We start from the raw sequence: 21,569 nt of genomic DNA on the forward strand, positions 1-21,569 counted from the left end.
TTTGTCATTTTTGATGCATTATGCTGTGTGTGTGTGTGTGTGTGTGTGTGTGTGTGTGTGTGTGTGTGTGTGTGTGTGTGTTGAATAAAATTCATTATGTATAAAGGATTTAGGTAAAGTCTTACCAAAATTAGAAATGCAAATAGTTTTATTTATTATATTATTATATATTTTAGACCAATATCTCGGAAATATACACATATACATACCAACACATACATATATACATACGCACACACACACATACACACACACACACACACACACACACACACACACACATATATATATATATATATATATATGTGTGTGTGTGTGTGTGTGTGTGTGTGTGTGTGTGTGTGTGTGTGTGTGTGTGTGTGTGTGTATGTGTGTGTGTGCGTATGTATATATGTATGTGTTGGTATGTATATGTGTATATTTCCGAGATATTGGTCTAAAATATATAATACTATAATAAATAAAACTATTTGCATTTCTAAGGGAAGAGTCAGTATTTGTCCTGTTGTGTTCATCATTTATACATAATGTATTTTATTCACACACACACACACACACACACACACACACACACATATATATATATATATATATATATATATATATATATATATATATATATGTGTGTGTGTGTGTGTGTGTGTGTGTGTGTGTGTGTGTGTGTGTGTGTGAATAAAATACATTATGTATAAATGATTTAGGTAAAGTCTTACCAAATATAGAAATACACTAATTTTATTATATATATATATATATATATATATATATATATATATATATATATATATATATATATATATATATATATATATATAACAAAGTGTGATACCAGGCTATCAAAGACTAACCCTTAAACAGTAATTTATTTAAATGTATATGCATTTTTTTTATCCAACAGCATGAACAAAAATAATAAAAAAAATATGTTAAGTCAATGACAAACTGGTTATAGAACATCAACATATAAAACAAAAAGAAGAAATGTTTTAACACATTAGGATATGTATGTATGGACAGTGGGGACTTTCAAGAGCGAAGTTAAAGGTTTACATTAGTTAACTGAAATTCAGCAGCAGAAAGCGGGAATGGGTTAGGAATATTCATGTAAAATGTGCAAAAAAAGAAAACGAGAAGCAGAAACATTATGGTAATCATTTTATTTAAACATGAATTTATATGTGCCTCTGTGTATGTGTGATCTTGAAATAAATCAAAATAAAGATGCACCGAACAAATCTTCATAAAATACATAAAGAAGCCATGATCAATTCTACAAAACATGTTGCAGCTCTCATGCAATATTTGATGTATTTGCTAAAATGATTCACCATTCTGATGTTGAACCTGTGAACTTTTATTACCGATGTAACAGTAAATGATTTTAACAAGATTAAAACTAAATCGGTTTATGTGTCTCTTTTCTAGTGACAGGAAATCTACATCACATTACGTTAGAACAATTTATACATGTTTTATCTAAAGCAATAAGATTGTCGGTCAGACTGTTGGCTCTTTCCTAATCTTACAAAATAGAGGCAATTAAAAAATGCTAATTTTTGGAGGGATGCGCTGCTGAGGAGCAAGAGGCATTGCCATATGATGTGTTTTTCTTTTTCTTTTCCTGCAGAATAGTGTAAGAGAATACTGAACAAAGGACAGCAGCGCCAATCTTGTACAAAAATACTTTAATTGCCTCTCGATCATTTTCACTCACAAGATTTAATACCGTTTTAAATGTTCCCAAGCGTGTGTTATTTTATAACATTACTATGCATTGAATTAACATACCATCAAAATCAATCATCTGGAATTTGACACTTCCATTTAGATCATGAAGCCTCAGCACTCTGTTTGACTAAATATGTTTCATAAAGCCTATATTAACGATTGTGTTCCTAAGAAGAAATGTAGTCTTAAAGCCATTTTCAACCTTTACATCCACCCAGCGGTGCTCTTCTAATATAATGACATAACTCACATTTTTGTAGAAACTAACTAGCTATCCATGACTGTTTCCTGAAAATGTTGGTACTTCGTCACAAGTGTTTGAACCATGTTGGTTAGAAATGAAGTTAATGCCATCAAGCAAGTGGTAGAGTGATAATTATCACTAATTAATCAGTTTAAGATCAAATTAATGCCAGAATATTGCTGTAAATAATAAACATGGCATCTGAGGACTGATTCACAATTTCGTTTTTTTTTTCTCTTTTCTTAACAAACTAAAATACATATACATATAATGAAATTAAACATATAAATTGTTCTGCATGCTTATTTTGGTCAAGAGCGTGATCTATTCCATATGCCATACTAACAGGAAACAATGTTTCTAACCACAGTTCCAGCAAAAAATCTTTGCGATACTGTTTGTGAATGTTTGATAGTGTTGGAAAATGCAACCATTGGTTAACTATTCTCTTGAAAACGCACCCCAGACTTGCAGCCATCCCAGGGAGTCCCAATATAAATAAGCTAGATTTTCTCAGTCATGCTTTATAATAACTTTCATTGAGAACACTACCATTTATAGTTACCAAATCTTTTTTAGTATTTAGCATTTATAGTTATCATGCCAATGTAATCATTAAACAAGGATCAGGCAGCAAAATAACACATTGCCAGAATATTTGTGAATGTCAATATGATGACTTACAGCAAACAAATGATAGCACTTAAAGAGATCGATACAATGAATCCGAGATGAGTATAAAAGAGTGAATAAACGGAGCTGTGCTTTTTGGGAAAGAAAAAAAAAAAAACTTAAGCTGGCAGGTTGATGCTGTTATTGTACGACAATCTAGGTTATCCATATTTAGAGAGCAAATTTTTTGAGCTTATATGCAGATGCTTCAAACAAACTAAGATCTCTTTAAAGTAAACAAAACTTAGAGCAATTATGTGTCTACAGTGCAGTTTGTTGCATTGCAATGTACAATGTGAACACACGGCATGGCAGCTTCATTGTATCGTGTCACTGGGCCATTATGGCCTCCCATACTAAAGTAAAGCAAATGTGATGAGTTGAAATGATTATTCTATTTGTGTGGTAATTATAGACAGAGTGCCATTCCGACTGCAAAAAACTAAATATTAAAATAAACAAGGGCAATTAAATGCCTTCTTTCAGTTCCAAAAATGCAAACATGAAGGCTCAGTAGGGAAAGTGAAGAAATGATGACACATATATTAAAGCTGATTAATAACATTCTGATAGGACAGTGTAAATGCAACTCTGTACTCAGTTCATCCACTGAAGTGACATTTAGTCATTTTAAAGAGAATTCAACAGACTGTGTGAATTAAACAGTACAACATCAACTGGAAAAATAAAATACTAAATAAAAGACTATCAAGCAAACCTGCAATTTAGTCTAGTGCGTGAAACCACAGCTAATTAGTAGAATTCTATCTGACAATAAATTCTATGAGAGCGTGTATGTGCTTAAACATTATATTTGTGACATGAGAAGAAAAGTGTGAGTGAGAGAACTGGAGTTCATTCATTTCAAGTATTTTTTTTTTTTTTACTACTATTATTGACTGTACACTTCAAACATTCAATGGCTCAGTAGATCAGTAGATCAAGTATACGAGTGAAGTGGATATGGGGAAAGAACAACACATCTGTTGAGGCGAGATGACACAATGCCGGCCATTTGAGCAAGTAAAGCCCAAGCCCTTCTGTCTTCAGAGACTTACATCAAGAAGGATTGTTTGCTCTCCAGACACAGGCACTGTCTGTAAAATATTACCAGTGAAAAATACCTCATGCTTTGCTTGCAGCACCACAACATTAAAGCCAATTTTAGACAGAATTAATATTGTTTGCATCGATCTGTTACAGATTATTTCATACTAAGAGGCATGAGTTGAACTCATCTGACTTGCTGGCTTATATCACCCACAATACCCCCGCTGATGAAACACAAAATTGCAAACCCATTTCTTGTGATTATCTTATGTGATTTGTTTTCTCTGTAGAGACTTAATAACCCTAAACTCTTAGGATATCCTAACAGATTTCAAATGTTCATTGCAGTCCAGAAATGTTAAAATGGTGCTTTACCTTTTCCAGCTGTGCGTTTTGTTTGGACTTATAGAGAAACTCCCCAACTGCCACAAACACAGAGAGGACGAGTCCCGCAGCCAACACTATGAAAATGCCACCGATGTTCTGGACGCCCAGCGCACTGGCCTCCTTATTCTCCTCCTCAGGACAGCCGTTTCCTCGCCACCACTTCTCCTTCATCATGTGCAGCTTCCCTTCCTCCTGTAGCTGCAGGATTGCGATGGTGATCTTATCTCGGTACGGGGACCCTGAAGGGTCAGAAAGGGGAAACTGATTTAAAGAGATGACGAGAATTAGTTCTCTTAGCATCTGCTCATTCCTGCTGGTCAAATGTTTGGATGAAATCGTACAAATTCGTCTTTCTCCTCAAAATCAAAAGAAAGAAGAAATAATACAGCTGCGAGCGGCAATTAATGAGCAATTAAGCAAGCATTTCAGGGAGCATCATGAAAACTAAAAAAAAAAAAAAGTAATTAAAGGCATGTGCTTATCATTTTAAGCAATATTATTTAATACAAATAATACAGTCACTTATAATGTGACATAATTGCTTATCACTTTTGACCAATAGGTGGCACAGCCTTTGGCATTGCAGAAATACAGCCAGTGATACATTTTGGTATGATGCGTCAACTTTGAAGATGAGTTATAACATCAGCTTGAGATACCTATTTTATTTATTTATTTGTTTTATTTGATTTATTTTTTACCAGCAAGGTCTGATGATAATATGTTTGAAATTTAGTGAAGATCGGATAAAAACTAATATAAAAAAAAAAAAAAAAAAAAGGTTTTGCACCTAAATTGAAATGGACATTTCAAATCAATTTGCCGACTTATACCGCTGGATTGTGTATGACCAAAAGAACAGAAAGCATGTTTCATAACAACACACCAATGCATTTTTAAAGAATATATGTGAAAACCAGGTATGCTACTCCACAGCTAAAGAGACTGATCTAATTTTAGGCTAGACTGTTCAGAAGTAGAAATAAGTCAATGTTTCATATCTCCTGACCAGTTGGTGGCACTGTGCTGGAACTGCTCATGCATATTCAGGTCATAGTTATTACAACACATAACCAAGTTTGGTCTGAACATGCTACAGTTTTTTTGGGACACATAGGTAGACATCCCTTTCGGCATGCTCTCGTTGAATATGCTGATGCGCTATACAAGAAAGATTTGGTTAATCAGAAAACATTTAATAACTTTTTGACTCTCCTTCCTCTGTGTGCCAAATTCCATAGCTTTCCTGCAAGCTGTCACAGACCCAAGAGCAAAGAAGAAGATAAAGAAAAAGAAAAAGACAAATATGAAAACCAATGGATACAACAGGTGCCTTCACACCTCCAGTGCACTGGCTCCTGACTTGTTTTTATTTATTATTATTATTATTTTTTTATTAAGCTTATTGATGAGAACCAAATCAGTGTATCAAATCAAATCAGTTTTCTTTCTTTCTTTCTTTCTTTCTTTCTTTCTTTCTTTCTTTTCTCTTATGTGAATTCATTGCTTTTATTCACAACACAGACTGAACAATTCGTTCAAGAAAATCACTGCCTCAATGATCTGGTAACAGCAGTTCTGTAGTTAACAGTTCACTGGAGGGGAAGATTATAAGTGAATAACGAATTAAATTTCATTCTGTTGCTGAAATGCATGGCTACAAAAGACCTTGAATACAGCGTACCAGTATTTGCTATTTTGTATTTTTATTTTTTTTAGCCTAACTGAACTGCTGCTGTAGAATGAAGACGCTTTAAAACATCAGACAATCGCAAAGAAAATACTGCAATATTATTAAAATAGTCCCGTATGTCTCATTGATTGCACTGTAAGACTTGAGGAAAGTTCGTCACTTCAGTGGTGTGAGTTTGTTTCTCACAGAGATGTAAAGAGGGTGAGAAATCCAGACACTAATGCAGTACGAGCCATAAAAGCCTAATGCTGTTTGTTGAAACACAGCTCCCAGGGTGCCATTGATAACACACCAATAAAACCCAATTACATCCGAGGGACTGGCATTTCCCACTTTTATCTATTTATTTTCGGTCTAATTAAAACTAGTTGCTATTCTTAATTTGAGGTAATGTTTCCTTCTGGGCCTCCTTGCAGCTTCGATTCGTAACTCTCCCCCGTTCCCACCAGCTATTTTACCTCCCTCGCAAAAATGAGGTAAACAGGTCATGTTCCCTTCATTCAGCACAGATCAAAAACGGCTAGAGAGGCGCTTTCTCATTTCATTTGAAATATGAGGTAGAACAAGAGCACTAACAAACCTCGCTGATCCTTTCATTTTGTAATAGAGGTACTGCTGTAGTTAACGCTCTATAATAAGGATTGTACTATTGCTTGAATAATTGAGAACTCAACTGTTCTTTTGCCTAAATGCACCACATGTCTTTTTTTCCTGCTCATTGTTAGCACTCGGGTCTTAGGGTTTTGTCTAATGGCACTGCAGCTATGCAAAATGTTTTATTTTTTAGATGGTTTTGGCAGCTATTATTTTTCACCATTATAATACATATGCGTCATACATCCATGTATCCTTTACGTTTTTTTCCTAAATTGATGCTGTGCATTTAAACCATCCAAATGCACACACACACAGCAGTGAGAAGTGAACACACATCTTTTGTGGAATTGAGGGTGGAAGAGAATGCTGTTCATTCACTCCATCCCACCTACAACTCCTGCCAGCACCGAGACTCGAACCACCGACCTTCGGGTAACTAGTCCAACACTTTAACCATAAGGCCACAGCTGCCCAATGAATGAATGAATGAATGAATGAATGAATGAATGAATGAATGAATGAATGAATGAATGAATGAATGAATGAATGAATGAATGAATACATACATACATACATACATACATACATACATACAAACAACACCTCTTGCATAAAATAAAAATAAAATAAAATAAATCTACATGCACAGGAAAATAAAAATAAAGTCTATGCAAACTCAAAATCATTTATTTGTAAATCAACACTTTGGTTCCAGATTTCAGTTCCATTGATTTAAAATTGATTTATTTATCTTACTTTACCTACAACGTTTTTGGCGGCTGACCTTCAGTTATCATAAGTATTAATCTGGATAAATCCATATATAATCTGAATCCATAAAACAATCAAAATAATTTAATAACAAAACAATTTATGGTTTTAATCTTTAGCTATAATGTTTTTATTATTATTATTATTAATTATTAGATTCCACACACACACACACACACACACACACAAACACAAATGCCTTATTTTAGATCAATGCTAAAAATAGCAAAAATAAAATTATTGTTTACGCATTAAACAAGCTTAAACATGCCAACTTTCTTATTCTGCAACAGAATGCTAGGTTCTTCAAATGGCTGTATACAGCAGATGGATGAGGTACCTTTAGGAAGTAAGGACAGAAGATAGTTTAAATGAAATGGAATGATAAGGGTTTACTTGAATACTGGTAGCTCCTCATGCACAAGCAAACTCCTGACAGATGTTTGATGACATGGCATTGTACATGACTCTTCTTAATGATGCCTCCAGGGACGGGGCCCGATCGCAGGCTGAAAGCTGACTGGGGGGCTTTCTATTTCCACTATCCTCAAGGGGCAAGCAGCACTGCCCTGGGACATTGATATACACCACAAGTGCTACACACATGAAGTAGCAAGACAATGAAGTAGCAAGTGAAAAAGGAGCTCACAGCGGTGCCCAAACTAAAGGGTGAAGTGTGCAGGGGGTCTAGTGTTAAAATAATTTTCTTCTGTCCCAGTTTACAGGCATTTAAGTTAAGCCATTTACATGTTAACTTCTGGAAAAATATAAGCAGTATGGTCCTCTAATGCATATGTTGAAGCAACAACCAATCATATGAGTTTGGGGCATGACTATCTGTTTAGATACAACTGCAGATTGGAGGAAGCATTCGGGAAACCGATTTGGAAACAGTCATTCCTTGTGGTGTCACTGCTCTTGTGAAAAACAAGTGTACCTGATGTGCTCTTGTAGTGTACTTCACATCTTTAAATTATATATATATATATATATATATATATATATATATATATATATATATATATATATATATCATTCATATTTAATTTAATGAAAGGCCACTTAAAAGTAACATTTCATGACTTCTTCTTTACACTTCTAAAAAGTGCACTTTGTAATGATGTGTGATTATAATTTTTTTGTATATTATATTTTATTGTAATTTAAATAAATATTGTACTGAATTTTAGCTTCACTGGAACAAATGTGTAATTTCCAATGTATTTAAATGCATACATACATATAAATATAAATATGTACGAAGTTCTACTTCAGGGTTATTACATTTAAAGTTAAATTACATCTTAATTTAATTGCAATTAACATTACAATCAATTTGCAGTCAAGTATACTACATGCACAATATATTATTTCTGTAACAAGCTCTATTTTTTAAAGTATGCTAAAATTCCCTTATTTTTTTAAGAAATGACATGTCATTATATACTTATGTCATTCCAAACCTGTCTTCTGTGGAACATGAAAGAGGATAATAGGGAAAGGGTTTCAGCTGTTTTTCACCATACAGTGAAAGTAAATGGGGTCCAAATGAATTTCATTGTATGGACCATCGTATCGTCCAATCATAGTGTTCCAATCATAGAGGTTTAGAATGATATGATGGTGAGGGAAAGTGGCTATTTTATACCAGAACAGAGGCAGAGCTGAATGTGAATTTACAGTGGATTGTCAGGGACTACAGCCTTCCCGAAACACCGCTCCCATTATTTTGAGGACTTTGTGCATTTCACCTGCTTGTCACTTTCAACTGTCTCAGTATAAAGCCAGACGTTCAACTGTGCCAATAATTTACATATTCTCATTTAAACATCTAATTAACCAGCACACCGAAATGCAGATGGTCCGAACACCGACCCTGTCTGTTCCCACACAGGTAACTTGCCAGAAGGACTCGGCCATCTCTCGCCACCTCGGTTTCAACATTAATACATCCTGCCGACTGTGTGCTGCTGAAGTCAACAAGATATATGCTAAACACACGCCTGTATGCAGCCTGCCTATGCTAACTGATTCCAAAAGGGTAGGATTAGCAATGGAAATGGCCTGTGCTGAGCTGTCTGGGAACGGCACACAGGGGAGTGATGATGCTAAACATCCTTTTCCGTGTGCCCTGCATTTGCTCTACACAATGCAATCCCATGACACGCGACTGACAAGCTAAAAACACCCTCACTGGGTTGTCTGTTAGACAGCATACCTGACAGATTTTAACCTGCTGAGTGACAAAGCATTAACGTCTGCGAGACGGGGCACTTGATAGCTGGATTTCACTGTCCATGTGGAAAAGCCTGGATAGCATCTTAAACCAGCACACAGACCTCCCTCCAAACCATGAAAGGATTAAGATGTTCTGAGCTGTTTAGTCCCTGACACTTCAACAATTTATGATTATATGCTTTATAGCACAATAGTGTCCGAACACCTGCATGAATATTCATAATTCACCTTTCGGAAAGCATGCTGCCTCCATCAGCCAGTTTTATTACTGGTGTAGAAGAGAACGAGGACGGGAAACAATAAGGAAAAGAGGGGGGTGGACAAGATTATGAAAAAATGCTAGCAAAGTTTCAAACTTATAAACAGCATGACTTATAGCGACAGAGCTTCGGTTTCAACATCTGCCCCCTTTTCAAATAGCTACAGGGGAAATGATTTGGTAGACTCAGTCCCTGATGGCATGGCCGCAGTCTGTTCAAGTCAAGTGAGTCATATTTATTTGCACAGCGCTTCTCGTAGTCGATGTTGTTTCAAAGCAGCCTTTCATATAAACAATGCATCAGACTGACCGTCTCATGCACGCAAAAACATCGTCTGGTTTCGCTAAAACGTCTGGGTGTCAGGGTGCACAAGACTATCCAAAACAAAGTCTTGTGAACATTGAGGGGTGTTAAAGTCAGCATGAAAGGAAAATTAACTATTTTCAATCTATTTTTCAAATGCATGTTATAACAGGGATATTCAATCAAAGTGGTCTGGTCTCTACATTTCCCAGCAATACTTGTTTTTGGAATAGTTATAGTTCCTTTTGGGCAACAATCTGGTTAAAGTAATTTAAGGTAAGGTAAAGTATAGTATAGTAATGTAAAGTAAAATTCTAAACAACCAAAATAGTCATTGTAGGTGAGGATTGTTGGCCCCCAGGAGCCAAAGCAACGGTGTCAGAATTAATGAATGAATGAATCATGCAGATATATGTATGACAGATAAAATATGCTGCGTTTTCATTTATTGCTTTCTTTTAGTAAAAAATACTATTTTGCTGCCCATGTTTCTGCTGCTGTTGTGAAGATAACAGTGTCATCTGCAGCTCTTGTCGCTCTGTATGCCTTTAGCAGGGGAGAGAAACAATGCACACAGAGCAGAAAGAGCTTGAATGAAGCTTGTTTGGCTCTAGATAAAAATATTAGAGGATACAGCACCAAAAGGACAGCATGTCAATGACGGTCAATGGCACCTCGACTGTACTTGCTTGACTTGTGAGAACAAACCTAATTGGTTCTTGCTAAGCATGGCATGTGAGAAATGACTACAACCTCTCTCAGGCTTCATTTAAAATACCTTCATTTGTGTTTCAAAGATGAATACTCTAGTCTTATGGGCTTGAAACAACATGAAGTAACTGGTGACAGAATGTTCACCTTTGGTTGAACTAAACCTTTATGGTGCATATAAAAACTGAACTAACTTTAATTGAGTCGTTCACCTGCCAGTCAGAGAGTCTCTTCCTAAATGAGCAGTTCTTGTTAAGAAGATGCTGCAAAATAGGAGCTAACTTTATACCAGTATTTAAAAAGTCAAATTAATCGGTGCAATGTGACTCTAGATCACTGATCCTGACTGAGGATCAATACTCAGCTCTCCGTTAAGATATGTAGCTGTCCATCTTTTAATCAGAATATTTCTTACCATCTCAGTATTGACATTCCCTGCAATACTGTCTCAGTAATTTTCTCATTGGACATTTACTTCCTCCCAGTCTAATGACTTGATAATGGTATCTGTAGTTTTTATCAGTTGTAATGCAAAGAACTTTCATTTGTTCCTGGAACTTTAATGATCATTTTTTGAGAAGTACTTCTAAATGACATATTTAAAATCTATAAAAAAAAAAAAAAAAAAAAAAAAAATGTTTTTTTGTTCTGAACTTAAAACAGGTACACAACTGTTACTGGTGTGGTACCCTTTAAAAGGCACTAATATGTACACACAAAGAATAATTAATGAAATTATAGTATTTTTTCTTCATATTTTTAAGTCATATGGAATGTTTTTTTTTTTTTTTTTTTGGTTCTCATATTCATCTTTTTCCCATTTTTAACATGCCTTCCCATTTTCCCGTTTTAATATTGGCAGTCAACAATCCTATGCAGTTTTGTTGCATGGAACATTTCCAAGAACCCTGAACACTGAAAATTCCTTATGGGAATGTACAGTATATTATCTATAAGATAATTTATAATTTTACTAGATGAATATATACATTTATAACATATATAAAATCCCAATAGTAAACACAAATACCCAAGGTTTTTTTATTTATTTATTTGCTCTTATATGCTTTTATATGTAGCAACCAATCATGTCAACTACATATGTTATTTATTTATGCAACTAATTAAAAACATCATATATAAGACAAGTCTATGTGTGCGTGTGTGTGTGTGTATACAGTATATATATATATATATATATATATATATATATATATATATATATATATATATATATATATATATATATATATATATATATTAGGGCTGTCAAAAATAGCGCGTTAACGACGTTAATTAGTTGTTTGTTGTTAATTATGTCAATTTTTTTAACACATTTCACGCATGCGCAGTGTGACAATTTATTCAGGTCAGGAAAGTCTCGTCGATCTCTGAATTCACAAGATAGTAAAAAACAGCGGCGAGCGCCACGACGAAAACACAGCAGAAGCTTAACCCTCTGGGGACGGATTAGGCGGTACCGCCCAAAATGGCATACTTTTACAAATGTGTAGTTATCTCAAAAACTATTAATGCTAGAGAGATGCGGGTTTTTTTGCCGTCTTCCTCAGATTCCGCTGAAAACAGCGGTGTCCAGTTTGTATATTAAACACTTCCCTTATTGCGCAATACCACTGCGTAAACAGGCCAATGAAAACGATTGTGCTAGGCAGATTCAACACGCAACAGCCAATGGAAAAATTGCCGCTGGGAGGAGTCTTTTTCTAACCCAATCAGAGGAAGGTTATGTCTTCTAGCGATTCAGAGGACTCTGTAGCTCTGCTGTAGCCTTGTAAAAGCTGGCTGGACTAAAGTAAAAGACATGTAATCAATAAGCGTTCAGAGAATCAGCATCAGGGTGGAGAAAGCAGAACGCGATCGGAGTATTAGCGAGCACAAAGAGCTAAATTCGAGCGATCGGAGAATCAGCATCACGTGGAGAAAGCAGAAAGCTATCGGAGTGTTAGCGAGCACAAAGAGATAAATTCGTGAGAGATACAGCATTATTACAGAATTGTTTTATCAAAATGGCAAGCAGTAAAAGATTTACGGCAGAACAAGCTCTGGAACAGTTACTGGAAAGGCCTGGAGAGGCCTTGCTTTGCTCACTGGCATGCCTAGGACTGTTTTTAAAAAAAGTTAATTATTTAATTGTTCTTTACACATTTGATTAAACAATAACACATTTCTGTCAAGCAAAGAGTTTGAAAAAATATATTTTCTTTGTTCAAAAACTGTTCTATATTGTGTGTTTTTCAGTAATAAATGACAAAAATCAAATTTTCGTTTTTGAAATTCTCTGGTTTATTGTAAAATTTTTCACTCATACTTCCTTTATATAAACATATTGCATGCATGATTATGGTAGCTTAGGGTCTTCTGAATCCATAGATACCAAACACAGGGTGTTTCATCTCCTTTACATATGATTTATAAGCCCAAATATAAAAATAGAGAAAACAGACCAAAAAGGGCTTAGTCCCAAAAATAAAAAAAAACGCCTAGGACTGTTTGTAAATAAAGTTAATTATTTAATTGATCTTTACACATTTGATTGAACATTAACCCATTTCTGTCAAGCAAAGAGTTTGAAAAATATATTTTTGGGTCAAAAACTTTTAACTATTGTTGTGTGAGGTAGGATTTTCAGTAATAAATGACAAAAATCTCATTTTCGTCTTTGAAATTCTCTAGTTTATTGTACAATTTTTCACTCATACTTCCTTTATAGACATATTGCATGCATGCTTATGGTAGCTTAGGGTCTTATGAATCCATTGATACCAAATACATGGTGGTCCATCCTCATTACATATGGTTTATAAGCCGAAATGTAAAAATAGAGAAAACGGACCAAAAAGGGCTTAGTCCCCTAAGGGTTAAGGTTTTACCCCAGTTACTCTCAAATACATTCATGCCAAGCTCGATAAACAGAGACGACTTTGGTAGTTGATATGCTGGAGCTTCTTCCTGTTATAGCGTCCTGTGTTTCACACTGCACATGCGCAGAACGCATACATGCAATGCAGCGAAAATTACAGCTGTTTGGGAAAGCATATGCATTTTTACTTGGTTTTACTCTCACCTGAAGCCTTCAGAACGTGAAAATGTCGATCCTAAAGTATTGTGGCAGAGCAAATGAACATATCCCAAAAACAAGAGTGCCCAGAGTGCTGCTTTTGTGATGGTGGCGCATGTTTGTGTTTCTGAGTTCATTCTTTCGAGTTTCTCTATGCATAATTTCATAGATATGTGGCTATATTTAACCACTGGTTCACCTAAAACTCTTACACTATCTGTAGTTAAATGGCATGGTTTGATATAGTGCTCAGGTAAATTTGATCTAAGTAAATGTTAAACTTTTGAAATTCAGAAAACAAGAACCACATATTGATGAATCAATACATAAAAATTATGTATCTGTGTCCTGTTATTTATCTTTTGGTATGCATTTCAGAAAAAAAAAAATGGTTAGGATTCAGGTGTAATTGCAAATAGTGATTAATCGTGATTAATCCACTGAAAAGTCTGATTAATTTGATAAAACATTTTAATCATTTGACAGCCCTAATATATATATATATATATATATATATATATATATATATACACACACACACACACATTTAAATACATCTCCCTTTCGTGTTTAATATTATCGGTATGAATTGATAGGTTTTAGGGTAGATATACATGCACTGTACATGACATATTTCATATATGGAAACTGAATACGTATAGTACATTTGCAATTATTATTTTTTCATGCAAGAATAACAATACAGAGTACAGAGTCAGTACACAAGTGAGTATAAGATTTCTTCTTCTTCTTTTTTTCTGGTAAACAACTAAACTAAAATCTGACTGATGTTATGTTATTATGTTCTTCATTTAACTTTCAGTTTGGAAACTTCATGTTTCTCTTCTGGTTCTCATTTCATTTCACATTTTCCTACGCTTTTTTGTATGGTTATTTGTATGGTATTCTAATCGCAACAAGAATATATTTTAAAGTGCCTTTTATAATTTGCACACAATAAGTGGCATATGGCCAGTAGTGGGAAGCCTCTGGGCACATGTCCAGTCAGCGGGCTGGTTAAGCTCTATACATCAAAACTGAATGAACATATTAGCCACACAAAGCCACATAATGCTGAACACAATACACCAGTTCATACATAGCACACTGAACGATTGAAACAAAGCTAACAGTGTACATTCATTGGCTGATTGGCATGGTGCCTGAGATAGAGGAGTCAGGCTTCAGAAGTGCCCAAGATGCCTTTGATCCTCACATTAAGGTGCATTTTCCATTCGTGGTTATTTTGGTCCTTTTGAAAGCAATGTAATGGATCATGCTGTTTTATATCAAATACGATCACATGCTGAGGTCATTTGTTGCGTATGTAGCTTTGAGGACCAAGTTATTCCACTGCCATTTCCTTCCTCTCTCTTGCAAGTGAACAGTGTTGTCAGGAACACATTTCTAGTTACGATATCACTTTCCCCATTAAGTAGTAGTGTAATTGGCTAGAAATAAGATTTCAGTAATAATATTGCAGTTACTATCCATAAACTAGCTTGTTCCTAGGTTCCTTTTGTTGTCTCAACCTCTACAGATTTGAAATCAATCATCAATCCAATAATCAATTCCAGTTTTATAATAGTCATTCACAATGTCACCTCTGCAGCAATCTAGGTAGGGAGATGGAAGAGTTTACATTTAGTGGCTGGAAATATGACCTTTTTTTTTTTTTTTTTGTGAGAAAATTTGAAAAGAACATTGTTGTCAAATTTAAATCGTGGCATTATGTACTCTTGGATTACAAGGCTTGTCCATCCACATCCCTTTTAGCTAGATACACATTACTTTCACCTATTATCAAAAGCTTTTCTAGAATCTAGTGTGATTTTTGACAACATACATATACAATCATGAAATAATTTTACCTGGGAAGCAGCAGCATTATAAATGCAATTAGCATGAGGCTACACTTGGTAGTTTCCTGCTATCGGGATTATCAAAAATACAGGTTTACAACTAGGAAACCCAGCGTAGGATGGGTCTTAAGACAAAAGAAAGATTATTAACATGCAGTGAATGTTTATATGGTTGCCAATGAATGGGATGCTACAAAGTATTCAAAACCTGTTGGAATTAATACGATTTCCTTAAGAATCTGGCCAGAAAAACTCGAAAGAAAAAACAGAATTACAACTTCACAAGTAAGAAGTAGGACATTTCCACATAAAAATAGCATGTGAAGGCAACATGATAATATGTTTTTACTCAAAACTCACTGTAAACTACCATTGGATATTTGTAATAACTTCTGATTGCAATCTGAGGTGGATTTTGATCATACAATGAGGCAGAAATATTTATTTGTGTCATTTTAGAATAAGCTACAGCTTAGTATTTCTCAGGTAAACATACGTATTATTATTACTTTTTTATTATTTAATTTTTTTATTGATGAAATTATTTGTTTATTAGCTTCATGTTCCCTGTGTAGAAATCTGTGTAGTCAGTGCAGGAAGCCAATAATGCTCATCAGATCACATTATTGACTAGAACAATTACAGAAATTACGATTATAAGTAAAAAATTGTAAAGACTATATACCTTAACACTTACAAAGATACACACACATGAAGTCAGAAGAGGAGAAAGTGTGAATTTACTAATGTTGTATACTGTAATGAAAAACTAGTTCAACAAATTACTGCTGACAGGGAATAAAACGTAAAGCAATAATATTACTTTTCAAAGTAGTAACACATTTTTTGAGTAAAAAAGGCTAACTCTGCAAATGAAAATCTAATTTTATTTTTTAATACTTGTGGTACCATGTCTATTCTGTGCACTATGTGTTCTAGAGGAATATGAAGAAAGTCATAGACACCTTAATTCCCTCTTCTACAAACCCACGATAAGGAAAGTCTTTTAGGGTCATTGTGTTAAGATATCATGTACGTAGCTGTATCATGTACAATTTCTGGATGTTTTCAGACTCCAGTCTTACTGGGGACAGTTGTTTTTTTTCTGCTGCTGACACAGCCTGCAGCTGCATGTATAACAGGATTAAGACAATCTGCTTCTGAGACTGATAATCTTATGCACAGGAGGGGAAACGCCTCACGGTTTCTCTTTTCATTTATTTATCTCATCCATTCGTCTATTTCATGCACGTTTGCCTCGGGGTCCGCGTTTCTGCACATTCACTGAGGTGCTGAGCGGCGTTCAGAGACGCTAACCTCAACTGCTTCACCTTCACCGACAGAGCCAGACAGTCATTAATCAAAATGAAATGAAGATTTGAGTCGACGCTGCAGTCTGAGAGAAACACACTTTGAGGAGAATACACTTCTGCATGGCAGAGATGTGTTGATAAATGACTGTGTCTCTCATTTCAATCAGTCTGTTCAATGATTCATGTTTTCGTTGAGATGTCTGACAAATACTTTTTGAAAGGTTAAGCCGCTGAGACTAAGTGTTTTGGCAAAATAGAAATCGTTTTCAGTTGATTATGCAAATGTGTTCAGCTCTGGGCTTTAAAGAGAGATTTCTACCTGATTTAACCCACATAAAATAATTTTGGTGCTATAAATTAGTGCTGTTTGGTGTTACAAAGTATATATATATATGGGAAAATAAATCTACGCATCGCGAATCGAGAAATGATTCAGCATCGATTCTGAGATTTTCCGAATGCATCGCGATTCTTTCTTGAATCGATTCTGAGCTTAGTTTTGAACAGCAGATGGCACTGCATGCTTTAGGAACACCCCTACTCTGCTCGTTCCCAAAATCCTTACAGACGCTTGAACCTAAAATAATTATTCATAAAATTCAAAAAGGTTGAAGCAAATTACAAAGGTGTTCACAGTGGGCTGTGTTTACATGAATCTTGCATCATAAAAAACATTCTAAGTGAAATGACATGACTCAGCAGAACGCACAAGCACTCTTTAGCAATCTTCTTCATGAGCATTTGAGTGTGCAGATAAAAACTAGATTAGAGCGCCATCTGCTGTTAAAATCTAAGCTCAGAATCGATTCCAGAGGAATCGCGATGCTTTTTGAAAATCTAAGAATCGATCCACTGATAAATTATTCAAATATGCCTTACCCATTGGGGTGCCGACTCCGTAGGCCTTGGAGTCTATGAGGCCTCCGATCTGCGTGAGGTTGCAGTTGCGCTGAGTGACAAATTCGATGGTGGTGGACTCCATTAGGAAAGCATAATCAGAGGTGAGCACACGTTCAATTCCTTCCTCGATGCTCTTCACCATCACCGAATGTCTTCGACTGCTCATGAACTCCCACATCTTGTCATACGTGGAGATCTTCGTTTTCTGGGACAAGAAGTCAAATTCATTATCAGACTTTTAATACACAAATGCTGTTTGACAGACAGTATGCTTTCCCTCTAATCTGACATTACATTTAAACATATCAATAATAAACAGTAAAGAAAACTGGGAATAAACAGACCAATAAATTTGAGCCAAAACCAACAACAACAACAAAAAAGAACTCTAATAATAATAACAATAATACTAAATCACAAACTGCAGTACCAAATGTTCTAATCTTAAACATAATCTATTTGGATAGACACTGGAACCCACAATAGCAAACTATTGACAACTTCTAAAATTAGCATGGACATACTTTAGAAATAAACTTTCATTTATCACTAAATTATATAGAAAGTGTTTTTAGAGAAATGCCTTTTTAATGACAACTTATTTTGTAATTGAAATCAATAGGAGCTAATAAAAGTAAAGTCATTTGCACTCTTTGTATGAATAACTTTTGTTACCTGCATCATGTTTCACTCTTTTACTGATTTGTGTTTAAACTGACATTGGCTTTGACCAGTTTTTAGAAATATATATATATTTGTAAAAGTCAAATTACTTAAACATATGGAAAAATAAATAAATAATTAAATAACTGTGGTATAACATACCATATAACATAAAAATAATTAATATCATGAATTATAAAAATAAAACTGTATCTGCTTGAATCCACAATTATGAACATCAAACGATTCACAAATATTTGTCTCTAAAGTCGTATGCCTGAAATTTTAATGAGATCACATTGAATTATCAATAAACCACCCACAGACCAGCTTTTCTCGCTCACATTGCTCTCTTGCTGGGTACGCAAAGCATATGCAGGTATTTTTCAAAATAATCTTTTTGAGAAAAATGTCATATTTTTGCCCCTTTTACATGATTACTACGGCACAAATTGTGGCAGAAGCGCACAAATCTGTTTATGACTAATCCTGACTAATCTCCAAAACTGAAATGTGTACCGACAGCATGCAAAATTCAGCATACAAAATAATACCATCTTATTCCAGCAGAACTACAAATAAACCCCCTAATCAACTTAGATATTAAGGTTAGTAGCTAAAGAAACTGTTGTCAATTACAAAGAATCTTCAACCATTTTAAACTCAGGTCTTTTTGTGCATCTGAGAACACATCTGCTGGCATTTGAAACCTAATTAAGTCACATACTCAAGGTCCTGCCTGCCATTATTGTGTGTAATGACTTTCTGTGGCCAGTCGATATTTTAGATCAACTGGGTGATTTGCCAAGTGCCTATCAGAATCTTCTGGGGTTACCCTTGACAAATCAGCCGATTGCACATGTAGACTATACCTGCTGATGAAGCAAAACCATGGGGGCTGAGATATATACAGGTAGACAGAAAGAAAGAGATGGAAATGAAAATCTCAAGGAATAAATAACCAAATGCATATTTCTTATCATTGGTGTATTGTAATATTCAACTTATACATAGATTTTTGTGAAGGCAGTCCACTAGGTTTTGGAGCAGAGCTTACCATTGGACCATATGCAATAAAATTGCTTCTTGATACCGATCAAACCCCACAATTCTTTAAATGTGAGGTGAGGAAAGTCCCTCTGTGTCACTTCTCTAGTATTTCTCTCTCATTTTCATGCCATTCTTCCTGTGATGCTATCTGTGTATTTTGGTTGATTGTGTGGATTGATTAGAAGTGATTTGTCGAAGAATTTGATCATGCTGAAGTGTTCACAGATTGCACAACTTTAATCTGCTCTTGGTTCTCAATCTGTTCTGAGGCTTTGATTAATTTACTGCACACTACAATCAGACGCGAAGCATCCTCCTCTGTTGCTGTTATTCTTACAGATGACAAGAGAATGAAATTGGAACAAATTAATGATCTGTTATGACTTTGATAAAAATGGTAGAAAAAATTGGTTGCTTCTGATAAATAGATGCTATTTTGGAAGTAATATGCTTTTTTAAATAAAAGAAGGACATGTTCCAGATTGAAAATATTCAACCAGCTTTTTTGACTGTAAAGGAACACCTATCAGCTTTTACTGAGAAACATACAACAAAACACACATTCTTGATGTAATGGAAGTGAAGAAATAAACATATGAGCCTGTTGTTGGCTCCTGTGTGGACATTTTATTTTCCATTCTGCCTAGATAGTATTGCAGGGATGACATATTTATGTAGGCCAAAACCTGGAAACAAATGAGCTTTTTAGCACTTCTGGTTCCATCGTTCCAAAGTCAATGGGTTTTTCTAACAGGTTTTTGGTAAATGCTGAAATAAGATCTGTAGTGAAGACATGATCAAGATATTTTATTATTTCACTAAATTATATAAGATAACACCATGAGATTGTGTAAAGCTTTTAATTATCTTGAAAGAGGCCATTGCTAACAAGTGTCTAAAAATGTCTGTTAAAGGGGTACTCCACCCCAAAATCAAAATTTTGTCATTAATCATTTAGCCCCATGTCGTTCCAAAACTGTAAAAGCTTTGCTCATCTTCAGAACACAATTTAAGATATTTTGGATGAAAACCGGGAGGCTTATGACTGTCCCATAGACTCCAAGGAAGTTACACTGTCAAGGTCCTGAAAAGTATTAAAAGCATCATCAGAATGTCAACCGCAACGATATGAAGTGACAATAATACTTTTTGTACATGAATGAAACAAAAATAACTTTTTTCAACAATTCCTTGAAATACGGTTGACAGGAGACAGTTGACAAAGGATTTGTTGAATAAAGTCATTGCTTTTGTTTTATTCGCTGATACTGATAACAGATGGACTATTCTGACGGTCTTTCAAACTTTTCTGGACTTTGGCAGTGTAACTTACTTGGCGGTCTATGGGACAGTCAACCTCAAGGTTTTCCTCCAAAATATCTTAAATTGTGTTCCGAAGACAAATGAAGCTTTTTCAGGTTTGCAACAAAATGGGGGTAAGTGATTAATGGCAAAATTTACATTTTGGGGTGGAATATCCCTTTAAATAAAGACTGAAAGATAGTTCAAAAGGTAATTGTTGATGATGATAAAGTCATGTGACTGTGTAGTTCATTTATAGCTTACAAGTTTAACTCAAGTTGTGTTCATTTGTGAAGATTCTAAAAAAAAAAAAAGAAAAGAAAAAAGACTCACTTAGTTTGTCTTATTTTCTGCAATAATCCAAAATCCAATGGGCAAATCATATTGGGTATTGGTTGAGGGAACCAGGGTGAATTTCTGGGTTGGCATAAAAATATTCCTCATCACTGGACCACTTTGTTGGCTGGGACAGTGGTGGTGCTTAAAAAATGACTTGCGGTTCAAATTCCCAGACAATTAAACAGTATGCTGAACCCATGTTAACTATCCTTTACTTCATGCAGTTGAGGCTTAAACTGCCATAGAACAACTTCAAACCATCACATTAATATTAAAATGAAGCACTCTAAAAGGACAGATAAGGATCTTAATTGATGTCTAAATGTGTCCACATCTCTGCCTAAGAATTCAGTCCTAGAGTATCCAGAGCTGAATGTTAAGCAGTACGAGCTTACATTAAAGTGAAA

The 21,569-nt window shown here is 35.0% G+C and overlaps 1 protein-coding gene across 1 annotated transcript; it reads right to left on the reverse strand.

Moving 5' to 3' along the window:
* Window positions 1-3,498: 3,498 nt before the first annotated feature.
* Window positions 3,499-18,492, reverse strand: LOC128014019 (glutamate receptor ionotropic, kainate 2-like). The gene is made up of 4 exons (XM_052597260.1): window positions 18,484-18,492; window positions 17,788-18,013; window positions 4,070-4,320; window positions 3,499-3,741 (listed from the first exon to the last, which is right to left on the reverse strand). Exons 1-4 carry the CDS (start codon window positions 18,490-18,492, stop codon window positions 3,691-3,693), a joined length of 537 nt encoding a protein of 178 aa, XP_052453220.1. The 3' UTR covers window positions 3,499-3,690.
* Between the last annotated feature and the right edge of the window lie 3,077 nt (window positions 18,493-21,569).

Source organism: Carassius gibelio, chromosome B25 (genome assembly GCF_023724105.1).
Source record: "Carassius gibelio isolate Cgi1373 ecotype wild population from Czech Republic chromosome B25, carGib1.2-hapl.c, whole genome shotgun sequence".
NCBI classification, from domain to species: Eukaryota; Metazoa; Chordata; class Actinopteri; order Cypriniformes; family Cyprinidae; genus Carassius; species Carassius gibelio.

Bases quoted from the DNA above. Each gene is read 5' to 3' on its own strand.
- LOC128014019 (XM_052597260.1), bottom strand. The intron at 4,321-17,787 runs GTAAGGCATATT...CTGACCCTTCAG, and splicing joins CGGAGTCGGCACCCCAATGG to GGTCCCCGTACCGAGATAAG. The intron at 3,742-4,069 runs GTAAAGCACCAT...AATATTTTACAG, and splicing joins AAAACGCACAGCTGGAAAAG to ACAGTGCCTGTGTCTGGAGA.